The sequence below is a fragment of the Limanda limanda genome, chromosome 16 (genome assembly GCF_963576545.1).
Source record: "Limanda limanda chromosome 16, fLimLim1.1, whole genome shotgun sequence".
Taxonomy (NCBI): Eukaryota; Metazoa; Chordata; class Actinopteri; order Pleuronectiformes; family Pleuronectidae; genus Limanda; species Limanda limanda.
This window is the reverse complement of record NC_083651.1, coordinates 22,021,542-22,034,545: the sequence shown is the minus strand read 5'-3', so window position 1 is coordinate 22,034,545 and position 13,004 is coordinate 22,021,542. Positions and strand designations below refer to the sequence as shown.

The window sequence follows — 13,004 nt, the reverse complement described above, 5'->3', positions numbered from 1 at the left end:
TTCTAATGCCGCTCTGTGGCTTTTTAACCATAATACATGTATATTAAATTATATAAAATATCCAGGAGGTCACAAGTGCCCTGAAATGAAAATCAAGAAAACACAATTTGACTAAGAAAATTATCCGTATTGTATCCCCACAATAAATATAATTTTTCAGCAACACAGGCTGTTCTTTGCCTTTTGTTGCCCTCATTAATCAAAGTATCCAACGTGCTCTGCTGCTAACTTTAACCTTAATAATGTATGCTCACGGCTCATATCCAGACACAGCACCGAATTAATTAGGAATGTATTTGTGGTGTATCTCCTGAGTCACCGTGAGCTTCCAGCAAGCCCTGGATTAACTGTGATTATGAAGTTTTTTTTTTCTTACGCTCTTTCCTGTGATGTGGTGCTGAGTCATCAGGGGCTTGAACGCAGTAGGTCTTCCTGGTCTGGATCCCCTCTCCACACAGAACACTGGTGTTAACCAGCCGCCGGGCCTGCTGGCTCAGCAAGGGGAGCACGCGACAGTCGCCCCAGTCGGTGGTCCTCCACATGTACCTAAGTGATGTAGGATATAAATGGTGTTTGTGTATTTTTCGTCCAAAAAAAAGCTGCCATCCATTCAAAACCAAATAGATAAATGAATGCACTCAAAGAGGTTAACATATCAGTGTAAACACAGCAGTGTCAGTGGTTTTAAAATAGAGTCTCACACAAAGGAAGAGGCAAACTGGCGAGAGCAAAGAGCCTCTCTCTCAGTACGTCAGAAGGGGAAGGGCATGACTAGTTTAATTTACTACTTTACACAAACACAAACTTCTAAAATAAATGTTTGGTCCCAGAAATGAAAAATCCAGCAGTGCAGAAAGCAATAATAATGCGAGAGTTTACGAGAACAACAGCCTGTAGTAATCTATCAAATGCTTAATTTCCGTAATGAGTTTTCCTCCAATCATGTGAATCCTCTGCTCTCAGGCGCTTGGTGTAGATTTAGAAAATTAAACAAAATCTACCAGCAGGGAAAATGATTCTCTATTGACTACTTTTGTTAAATATTAGCTAAAGCCTATCGCGACTCAGTCGACCCTGAAAACAATGAGGTTGTCAAACACTGCTTGTCATCCGCGTCATGTCCACTGGGTCAGGAACTTTGAACAGTTACAGTAGGTGTCACAAGATGATTGAGGTAAAAAAAATATGCTAAAAGTCAGTCAATAGTGGAATCATGAATATTTGCCGCCTCTAGGCTTCCTCTCGTAATTAGTCAGGTGAAAAAGCTCAGAGAAGAAAATTACAAATCATTATTTGGATTAAGGAGTTTGACGTTTTTGGCGTAAACATCTCCATCAGTAGATTAAAGGTAAATTGAGGATTGATGGCTTCCGAATAAACTTTAGAAACATTTAGAAGTGTACCTGGGGCAGTTTGGAAGTAAATCTCCCATGATGTTGCAGGCTTCCTTCTCCTCAAGGACAGGACAGCGTCTCCCTCCGCCGATAGGGATCTGTGTCATGATCCGTAACCGGAGGCGGTAGCCGGGAGACAGGTCGGCGGAGCGGCAGGTTTTGGAGCACGGCCTCCACGACGACCAATTGGAAATGTGGCAGTCTTTGGGCATCACACACGCCTGGAAGGTCAGAGGGGAGCTGTCCTTCGTACAGAGACTGGAGCCCGAGAAGAAAACAGGAAAGTACAACAATAGTGACGCCTTGAAGGATTGATTTTTATTTCACAACTTTTTTTTGTTGCCCGTGATGATTTGAGACTAGAGATCATAAAGAGTGCATGCAGCAGCTGGTAGGCCTGTGGTATAACCGCTGTTTGACCCTGTGCACGCAACCTTCTGCATCTTTGTTTGCAGACTTACTACTAATCCTGTTACTGAAGGATTCCAACCAAGGCCACAACACTCTCTCTCTATCATTTTTTATTCTTTCTCTACACTCGAGAAGGTTCAGAATTTGGTAAACATTGACATCAAGACAGCTGTTGATTTCAAAACTCTCTGACATTTCTGATGCTGATGACGAGCCCACTGATCCAATCAAACGCTCACTACTGCCTTCACCTATTGTGTTGGTATTGCATCTTGCGTATGCATCATGTTAAAGTGAGGACCTGCGCGTTCTACTCACTAAACTGACACAGCAAGTATATTCCGACCTGTGTGAAGTGTGGCTGTGGCGGTTACAATACAGTAGATAAGGTAAAATTTGAGCTAAATCAGCTGTAAGAAATAGCATCTGCTGGGAGAAGCTTCTAATGGAAATCTGGATCCCCTGACGAACAAGTGACCTTTGCAGCTGCCACTCCTGCATGACAATATTGGAAGCCATTATCCATCCTAATAGTAAAGGTCTCGCGACATAGAGTCAACCTTTTTACACAAACGCTACACGGAGTCGATATCCTCACTTGAAAAATATAATAAATCAAGTGCATTAGTCATGTAATTAGTTTAACTATTGAATGTGGATAGTGTAATTGGTTGGGTTATTAAGATGTGAGTACGGCGCTCATTTTAGAGATTTACTTTGTAATTAGGCTGTAATTAGAAAAGCAGAATTAGGCAGAATTCAGGTGGGGAATCTATATTAAAAAAAAGAAATCCAATCTAATCCTCCTCGGTTCAAACTGTGCTTATCAAACACTGTAAGATGAATGGTCCCTTCACACTGAAGCCGTAAAGCCACTGAACCTGCCTGGAAGAGGATAATAACAGGCAGAATATCCAAACCCATAACATGATACGCACATTTTAAGCTGCTTCATTGCAAATCGGCCCAGCGTGGGACGACCACAGCACATCACGTTGAAACTGGCATGATCCTCAAATCATGCAACACCATACATGCGTTTAAATCCCAAAAGCTGGCAAATGCTTTCATCTTTCTCTCCGTGACTAGAAATATAGAAGAGACGTCAAACAATAATAGCAAAAAATGCATTCCTCCACAAGCATATTATTGATAGAATGGCTCCCGTGAATGGCAACCGCTGATTGATGGTAACAGTCAGCTAATAGTGTCACTTTACACCAAACAGATGGTACGCTGGCATTTAATCAATATAATATACATGCAATGATTTTCTCTCTGCTCGAAAAGAAAGCACAAGATGGGTTGTTGTTTATTACTTTGTGTGTGTGTGTGTGTTTCTGTGTGTGTCTGCGTCTGAAAAAATCCATTCTTATCAAATTCAAATACCAGGGTTAGCTAAAACAGGGGCGAGCAGGGGAGCAGCACTTGACATATAACACAATAGTGGCTCACCACCGTGCCTGTGTGCGAGTGAAACACCGGCTCTCACATAATTTAGTAATAATTGAATAAATAACCAACACAGAAAACAGATTTCAGTTCACCGGAAACACCTCCACACAGAGAGAGAGTCCCACTGAGATCACGAGGGGCGGATGGACCATTGATCATGTCGCTCTTATTAAAAAATACCACAAAAACAACCGACTCCATCGGGAGGAGTTCACCTCACAGACCGCAGATCCTTTTCCTTGCTCACCCTCTGCTCCATCCGTGGATAAAGAGATTAATGTAAGATGAATCCAGTTATCTGTACAGCTCAGTTCCCCAGACCGACTGCAATCCAGCGCATCTCACACAGCCACCATGATTTCATTCTAATCTTGGACTTATCTAAGACCTTTTGAAATGCCCTTTTTTTCACCGATTGTGTGTTTGTTTCCAATGTGTTTATCTCAGGTTCACTTGTATTTATTCTTATTGTATGAAAGGTTGTGGCTCCTTGCTGTTCTTGTGAATAATCAGAGTAATTCCCATTCATTATCTTGACTGCGGCGGCCAGTCAAATTCCAATTGGTCCTGCCGCAGTTTTATAATGAACCAAAAAATGTTTTACACTCCCCATGATAACAAAGGACATCTCATGCTGTGGCACTATTGCAACATGGTCCATCATGTTTTTACCTTTCATCCAGCTGCAGCATGCGATTCATTTCTCTCTGTTTACTCTTCATTTGTATTCTGTTGCGTGTGACATTGACCTTGGTGCACGTGCACTCTGTGACAGCCAGAGACTGAAGGAACTCTGTTGGAAACGATGAATGACTCACCTCAGCATTGCATTCTTTCCGTCACTGCGTGTGCAGCGCACTTGTCGTGTCTGGTATCCCACCTCCAGCTCCCAAGACATGTGGTATTTGTTGAGTGAATGAGTGTTGTGATGATGGTTGTGGTGGTTGTGGTGTGAGTGGTGATGAGAGGTCAGTGTGTGCAGTGTGACTGTGTTGTTCTCATTGGAGCTGGAGCTGAAATCCACTGTGGTCCTTCCACTTAACAGGGCGTCCTTGTGATGGGGCAGCCTGCACTCGCTCCAGGCCCCGACTCTAAGTGTGTACTGGTACTCGCCCTCCCCAGCCGGACAATTGACAGAGAGAGTGCAAGTCCTGGTCTCAGTCAGGTTGGGGCAGTGTGCCCCTCCGTACATGGGCGTGGCCAGGACGTGTCGAGTCCGATGCTGCAGGCCGGCGCCGCACGTTCTGCTGCACCCTGACCAGGAGGTGAAGTCTGACACCACACAGTCCTGGGGGCAGGGGACCAGGCAGGCCTGCTCCACAGGTGGCTTCTGGGAAAAGAATTCACATATCCTCAAGGTGACCGTGGTGCGGTTCGAAGTGCGTACACAGTGGACCTGGCGTCTCTGGATGCCGTGCTGCGCTGTAACGCATTCGGCTGTCCTCAGCTTGAGCTCATTGGAAAAGAAAGGGATGAGGAGGCAGCTCCCCCAGTCGGACAGCTCCCACTCAAATAGGTCCTGGTGCCAGTCGCAGACCTTGAAGCACTGCCGCTGGCTCTCGGGCTTGACTGTGTGCTGGCAGTGGGAGTGGTGGGTGGTCCAGCCCTCCGTGTGGACGCACCATATTGTCCTGGTCTGAATCCCACCAGAGCCACACTCCTCCCCGATACACTGACCCCACTGACCTGCAAACAGGAGAAGACACAGGGAGAGGGCACACTCATTAAGAACAGAGGCTTTAATAAGGAGAAGAAAAAAAAAAGGTCATTTAAATTGCAACTTTCTGGCAGCTTGCAATCAACCACAATTCAAGGCCACTCATTTAACCTTCATGATTGCTTTATTCATGAACTGTGGAGAAAAGGAAAGAAGAAGCACAACGTAATAAAACCACTTGCAAAATACAAGGTTATTTTCCGTGGCCACAGAAGACTGAATTCACTTCTTGATCTCACACTGATTGATATCTCAGGCTATGAACACCAGCACATGGGTCTTGTATTCAGTTCTTCGAATCCATCTTAATTTAATCTTGATAGTTGTATCCCAGAGATGCAGAGATGTGACATGCAAGGTTTTTAAAAACGTTTTATACAAAGCACAGATTTGCATTACAAACAAAGACATGACTTCTTGCCACAGAACACTGTGTATATGAGTTTTCTTAATGTGCAGTCAACAGTGCTGTGTGCTGCGTGTGGAGGCGGATCCAGGATAACTATAAATCAGGGGCCATTGAGGGGCCACTATTTACACAGAGGGGCTAATTAAAGGACCAACAGCCATGATTCAGTAATGTGCACATTTAGGTTAAATCCTTGTTTACCACCCTGGGTGCATGTAATGATTTAGGAAAACAATCCTAGTCTTCCACACAATTTCAGTAGGAATATAAATTTCTGTTTCTAGGAGAAGGGACTTATAATAATAACTTCACGCCCCCCTAATCGAGTAATTTACAGTGTACCGGGCAAAAAGCCAAACCGAAGAACAAATCAGTTTTTGCATGTTGATGGTTTTAGGAACTAGTAACAACATCAAAGCTCAAAAGGTGAACTAAAGAACACATGCTTCATTTCTGTTCATATCTCACAGGGTCACATCGAGTGTCGCGTTAACGGACTGAACTCATGGACTCAACAGCCGCTTCAGTAAAAGAAAACACATTTTCTCATAAATAAATTGTTCGGTGTTGTAAAATACAACTCATTTCTGTTCCAGTAACATTTTACATAACAGATGGAGATTCAAAGAAGTCAAACTATATAACCACTATGTTCAGTCATGTTAACGTTTGAAGCTGGAGACCACGCTCAGTTTAACAGAAGTAAAACTAAGCAACCAAGTTTAGCTATAACTGAAAAATGTGAGAAAATTCTGTTTTCATCCCCCATGAAAACACTCACTTCAATACAAACTCCTGAACAGTGAAGTTATGAAAGAGAGAGCAAACTTCAATTTCAGGTATTCCATATTATTCCAGTTTTTTTCTATCTGCAGCATAACACAGAATCACACTTGGGATCATCAAACATTGCCTGACAAAAGCAGAGCAGCCATCAGTAATTTCCCACTTTCCACCAATAGTGGAAAGTAAAAGTATTCTGTGGTCAGAGAGGCAACAAAAGTGCTGATACCTTTGTTTCCCCAACTGTGAAAAGCTGCTTCAAAATGTAGCTTGAAATGTGCCACTTCCACAAATTCAAGCTGACCACAGCCTGTTTTTTCTGTGAAGACGAGAACGGCAAAGTTTTCATAGATTTGGTGCTTTAGAAAAAAAAAAAAGAAGCTACATTTTGATTTTAACTTTAGATATTTGAGTTGAGGATGAATCTTTTCAAAAGCTAAACACCGTCAACATCATACTGTATAAATCAGCTCCCTAAAGACCCATAAATGATTATCAGGGAAATAATTTTGTCATATTAAAGAAAGAGACAAATTATGACTGTATAGAGTAGTCGTCCGAACTAACAAACGTGGATGAAGAAATGAGCTCCTTTGCAGAAGTAACACGTGAATCCTTCAATCCCAACACTGACAACATGAATAAACTGCATCTTCTCCCAAATTCAGTTTCCAAGATGCTCAGGTCTCGGGTCTCAGGAATGAGTATAAAGTAAAACCTCACAGATAACTGTTTGTGATGCACAGGCGACATCCCGCTGCACGACATCTTTGATTGCTGTAATTCTTTTATGAAGTGGGTTTCTCTCACTGATTAAGCAGGAAGCGCCTGTTGAATAATAACGCTCCCTTTGCTTTGCACTCGCATCAGACTCCAGGTCTGGTTTCTTGATTTGATGTTGTCTTATATATTAATTCAGTAGATTTGTTTTTTTTCACACCCAAATTGTTAAAATAAGTAAAAAAACTAAATAATTTTGCCGATGTGATGATGTTATCTACGTCAGTCACGTTTGCTTATCATCCAGTTACTTTGCCACATGCTATGAAAAGGATAATTTGATTCATTTCTTCTAATTGGAATTAAATTGATGTAATAATGAGATTCTACTGCTTCCCAAATTGCTTTGGAATGACAGCTCGCTGAACGTGTTTTATGTCTTTTCGTGCCAGAGAAGTCGGTTTTTAACACTTTGCTCCCCGGCCGATCGCAGACGCCACAGTGACACTTTGAAGCAGCTTTCTGCTTAAGGGTGCATATTTCAAACTGCTGAATTGTTTCATAGCTCATCGGAGCAAATCATTGGGTTTATTCGTCTTGGCTTTGCGGCGTTAATGGGAACTTCCAGTGTAACTAACGTCATTATCATTCATTCATTTTTGTCTCGTGCACGTACTTTGTTCTCACGCAGGTACGATGCCGAGAATATAAAATGGGATTCTGAATTCAAAGCTCAAAGGTGAGAGTTTTATATATATTATTAATTTCATCTACAGATATCGGAAAAAATTCAATCAATTTTATCAATGGGGTTGGACCACGGGGGGGAAACACAGAGGAGCAATATCAAGAACAGGACCATCTTTGTCTGACACAGTACGAGACACACTTGGGTTGTTTCCGCAGACATGTGTCGTGTGATGTGCAAATTAATGAATAATCTCACAGTCACCAGAGTGTGTGATATATGTTAAGCACTTTGTGTTGTGCTTTATGGCTGAATAGGGCTGTATGAATTAAGTTTATGCATAAAATTATAATTAGTCGTAGTGGTAGTAAAAGTAGTAGTAGTATTTTTGTCTTCCTGCAGGAACAACCCTGGAGAGGCCGCTCAATAATCTGAATACCTTTAATTTATTACATGCAGAGTGTGAATGCATGGCACATAGAAAACCATCTATCGCAGTTCAATCAGTCTTTTGCAATACGTATATCGCCTACTTGCATAGTCAATTTTTAATACAGAGTGCAGCCCGAAAATAAATGCTGCTGTTTGTGGTGTTCAGCCGAGAAAAGTAGGTGCGGCCCACTGTGGTTCTGTACGGCCACCATCCTCCCTCCCAAGCTATGGTGGGTTTGATCCTGCAGCCGGCTGAGGTAACACTGAGGCGTTCCAGCAGGAGACTGCTACTGACTAACTTTACATGAATAACAAAGTAAAAAAAATGAAACACACACAAGTCTGAAAAGCTCAGTGAAAAGAGGTAAAAAATCCTGAAAAATTCGAAAGCGTCAAATAGTTGTGCATAAGAGAGAGAGAGAGAGAGAGAGAGAGAGAGAGAGAACACGGAGCAGCAGAGCGGCTTCAGCACAGACATCAGTCAAACTTTAAAACATTAAGAGTTAAACAGAAAACAACGGGAAGGTAGTCCCAGTTCATTCAGCAGGGGAATGTTGTTTGGCTTTGAGTTTTCTGCTCTGTTTTCATCAGAAATTCTAATACGTTAATTAAAGCGCCCAAAGTCTGTGTAATTAGCTCTACGGAATTTCATTACACAGAGATCCAACTAAGGGAGAAGAGACACTGAAATTCAAATATGTCTGCTGCTGTATTTACTCCTGTACTGTCCGGTTCAAATTACAATCTCGCATTCTCCATATTTTCCACCTCGTGGCTACAGAGAGAGTGGAAACAGAAATGCAATTTAAAAGGATGCCAGTTGGAAAGCAGTAAAAAAGCAGCTACCGTACTTATTAATGTTGAGTTTTTCATTGTTGACTCGTGGAGGTTTGTTGACTCGTTATAGTGAGTACCAGTATATAAATGTGTTGCATCTCTACTTCCTCCCACTCTTCAGAAATGAAGCTGATATAGGAGTATGGTGCCGTGGTAGAGACGTCTCGCAGATACATCTGTCAGCCAATGATGAGTCAGTCTCAGCTGGCATCTGTGACTTTTCACCAAGTAATCAAAACCAAACATTCCAGAAAACACACAATCAGTGTGACGAGAGCTAAGAAAAAGGACAGAAACCATCTTTAATTTGTATTTGACACGTATTTTGAATTCACTTTGATCTAATGTTCCCTCAATGAGGCGAACCAAGATGGCTACTGCTGCAGGTAAAATGCTCAGAAATGTGAGTATGAAATCTTACAAAAATAACCATGAAAAAATGTTTGAATCAAGTGGAACTCGATACAATAAGGAAGTGAAAGCTTAACTTGCTCAAATCATAGATAATTAAGAATGAGGCAAAAAAATACAAACATATAGGGAGGTAGGCACATGCCAAATATGGAGCAGTGGTGTGTGGGCATGAAACACTTTGACCAAGATGCAGCATCACAAGAGAGTGTGTGTGTGTGTTCAACAGCAAAACTGTTGACATTCTCACTGCAGCACGGGTCACCGGCTCCCCTGCAGACACTCATTCATTATTCTGCACTTCTGATGTAGGCTGATGCATGTTGTGTTAAACCGAGCTACGAGGTCTGCACTTCGATTTGAACTCTGGCCTGAAGTGAACCGCCGGGTTATCTGCTGAAGACATCACAGGATACCTGACGTAAACAGGAGAGACGTGGTGTCTGTCAGGAGGAGAGAGGCGGATTTCAAACACCCCCTCGCATCAAGAAGCCGCGAGAGCATCCACGGTAAAAAAACATATTAATTAGACAAATTAGATGCTGGATAGACAGTCAAATTTAATTTCCAAAAGTGCAGTCATGCCCCCACTTCCAGCATCACCGTGTGGTGCTGCGCTCAAAGAGACTTCCTGAATTCAATCAAAGCTGAAAAGACCAAACACGTCTTATATGGGTTACGCACCCTAAAATAGACATGAAAGCCTCCTCACCAAAATAAGATGTGAACAGTAAAGCTGAAAGACTTGGGATGCTGACGCGGCACATGTCCTTCCTGCTCCCTCAGCTCAGTGCACTGCCCCTGTGGTCACTGATGGCACTCGTTCATGCAGCCGCTGTTTCTGTTTTTTTTTTTCAATGGTGCTGTTTTCAAACTGGGCCTGGATATGTGCGCGTGATTTATGGAGGTGTGATTGGGAGTGATTCTGCTGCCAGGGGAGCCAGCTAACACAAGCACTAGTTCATCTCCTAAGCTCTGAATAATCACTCTCTCGATCCGTCAGCATTAGCATCTGTCAGGCCCTCAGGAGGAACCAGTCGCCCACAGCTCCTTCGTTCCTGTCGCACTCACTCGCATTGCTCACACCTACAGGGGACTCCGGTACCGTGGGGTCCCCGCTTTATTTACTATTCTAGTTACATCCTTTTTTTGGAAAAGAGCAGAATTGGCCAAAAAAAGGCTGTGCATACTTCTCTACTATGTAGGGAACAAAAAAACACAAATTAAACCCAGCCGGTGTTGCGTGACTAAACAAGTATTCTCTTGTTCAGCACTGTTCAACAGTTGGATAAGTTGGACAAATGATGGCAAAGCAACAACAACAAGTGGCACAACAAAAGCAATCTCCACAATGCCCCGAAACCAGACAGACAGAGACAAAGAGGAGGTAAACAGCAACGCAATAAAGTGTCTCTTAAACAGCAGCGAGCAACACTCTGTCACAAAAAACACAAAAGAAAAAACAACCTAGAGAAATCTCACTCACCAGTGTTAAATCTTCTCCTTCTGTGGGGCCTTTAATTACACTTGGTAAAAGAATCACTGAGCCAGCTCAGTACACATTTTGGAGGGTGTCTGGGCGCTGAATGCTCCAATGTGTTCATGTGAGACCTTTACAATGCCACATGAAATGTTGTTGCTGTTTCCTGAATAAAACACTACTGTCTGTGGTGTTGATTTAATGTATTGATTATGTATCTACTAAATCCAGTACGTCAGCCTGTCTGTCTTTGTGTAGCGAGCATATCTCCAGACTGACATCTTCACACTTGACCTGTGTATCTTAATGGTCTGAGGAAGTGCAGTGTGGAATTTAGTATGTTTTACAGATTAGATACTTTCAATGTTAATAAAAATGTAATAAACATGTGACTAGTGCTCTGGAGCAGTGATTGGGGGAGGGGCCAGTTGCCATCAGTCTGTGGATTGAGTTGAACACATCTTCTTCTACATCCTATTGGATAAAGTGGTCGCTGGCTGGTGAGCATGGCAATAATATCTGGAGCCCCAGATCTTTTCATTAATTAGTATTTTGTCTACAGAGTAAAAAAACAATATTTGTTTTGTTGCTGCAATGGATCATACCAAGCAGAATTAGAGCTTTTGTCTTGAAAAATTGTGGTTTTGGGTCTTAAGATTGTGTCGCTCGCTTCACAGACCTTTGAAATAGCCGATATGCAATGTAAACATTACTTTTTACTTATAAGTTTTGTAACTCTGCACTATAAACTTTTCATAAAAAGGTTCTGCAGCACACAAACAATAAGAAGTGACAGTATATTGTAGAACTGCGACTATTGAAGTAACTCCAGGGCATTAAACAACAGCCCATTCCAAACAGGCAGGTACAACATCAATTATAAGGTTTTCTGTTCAGCATCTATTACTGTAATTATTAATAATAACAATAATAACGCAATTCATTTACGGGCGCCTTGCAAGACACTAAACATACAATAATAGGCAAATTAAATAACTTAAAAAAAACAAAATAAGTAAGTCTAAGAAGGTGGGTTTTGAGGGGAGTTTTGAGAAAGTCAATGTCCCCGGCTGCACAGCTCAAGGCTGAAGACCCCATCGAGGGAACGTGGGGGAGGAGGAGAAGTGAGGAGAAGTGAATGAGAAAGATCGGAGAGTTTAGGCAGGTGTGAAGGTGTGAAGGAGGTCAGAGCGGTACAGAGGTGTTCTGCAGAACCTTGAAGTTATAAGAAGGAGAATCTTGCCCTCACTGCAGTGCTTGACGGTGAGCCGGTGTCCTTGTTGGTAGAAGTAGAAAAAAGCAACAACCTCACACTTTTAATTACATGTTTATCGACACAGGACTCACTCTAGTGAAGTTGCACATGAAGAGCGCATCATGTTTTCCTCCCAGGCATCCGCTGAGCTTACCCACCATCCATCTTCAACTTCTCTCCCCGAGTTAAGTTTGACTGTTTGGATACATGCATCCTTTGTCAAAACACTTTTTAATTAAATGATACCTATGCCACTGAGCCTCATTATGCACGGAGCTGTCCCCCATGCCACATTTCCATCAGCGGTAATTTATGAGCGGCGCAGTGCATCCTCAATTACAACATTCATATATGCAGGAATTCATCAGATTATCATCAGGCAGTCAATCCATCTCAGGAAGTCCTGAATCAGCTTGTTTTCAACCAACATCGCCGCCAGGTTGGAGGGAAATTTGTGAAAAGTGAGCCAGAGAAGTTAAAAAATCATTGCCGAGGGGAAAACTGACAAGAAAAATAAGTGACAGAGAAAAAAAACACTCATCACCCGCAGGTAAAAATAAGGTTTGTTTAATGATAAAAAGGATGAGCAGCCACTCTGAGTATTTTGACCTTCCTGCTTGAATATAAATCAGGCATTTCCATAAATTCTCAATGACTGAATGCATTAGAGCATTTGTGTTCTGGCTTAGGATACTTAGTGCAGCTTCTATTATTGTGAGGCAAAGCATCAAATGCAGCTTCAATATTCCACACTAATGAATTACTTACCATGGGGCTGCGAAACTCCACACACGGCCCCAGAGGGCTTTTGTTACGATTTAGCATTCAGCCCTCCAGCGCCAGTGCCAGACCCACTTCAATGTCTAATCACTAACCCAATGGCCAGCAGTATAAACAAGACAGGACTAACACATGCTGTGCCCATTGAGTAATGTTATCCCCATTTGGGCCAATCAGTAACAAACCAAATAAGCAGTAATGCACATCGCTCCTCAGCTAAAGAATATCTTTT

The 13,004-nt window shown here is 42.3% G+C and overlaps 1 protein-coding gene across 1 annotated transcript in view; it reads right to left on the bottom strand.

The window, feature by feature from the left end:
• Window positions 1-13,004, bottom strand: part of thsd7ba (thrombospondin, type I, domain containing 7Ba) — a 131,517-nt gene that overhangs the window by 89,607 nt on the left and 28,906 nt on the right. The window contains exons 2-4 of the mRNA XM_061088869.1: window positions 4,079-4,946; window positions 1,404-1,652; window positions 377-546 (exon numbers count right to left, since the gene is read on the bottom strand). Coding sequence (XP_060944852.1) covers window positions 377-546; window positions 1,404-1,652; window positions 4,079-4,946 — 1,287 coding nt within the window. The remainder of the gene's footprint in view (window positions 1-376; window positions 547-1,403; window positions 1,653-4,078; window positions 4,947-13,004) is intronic.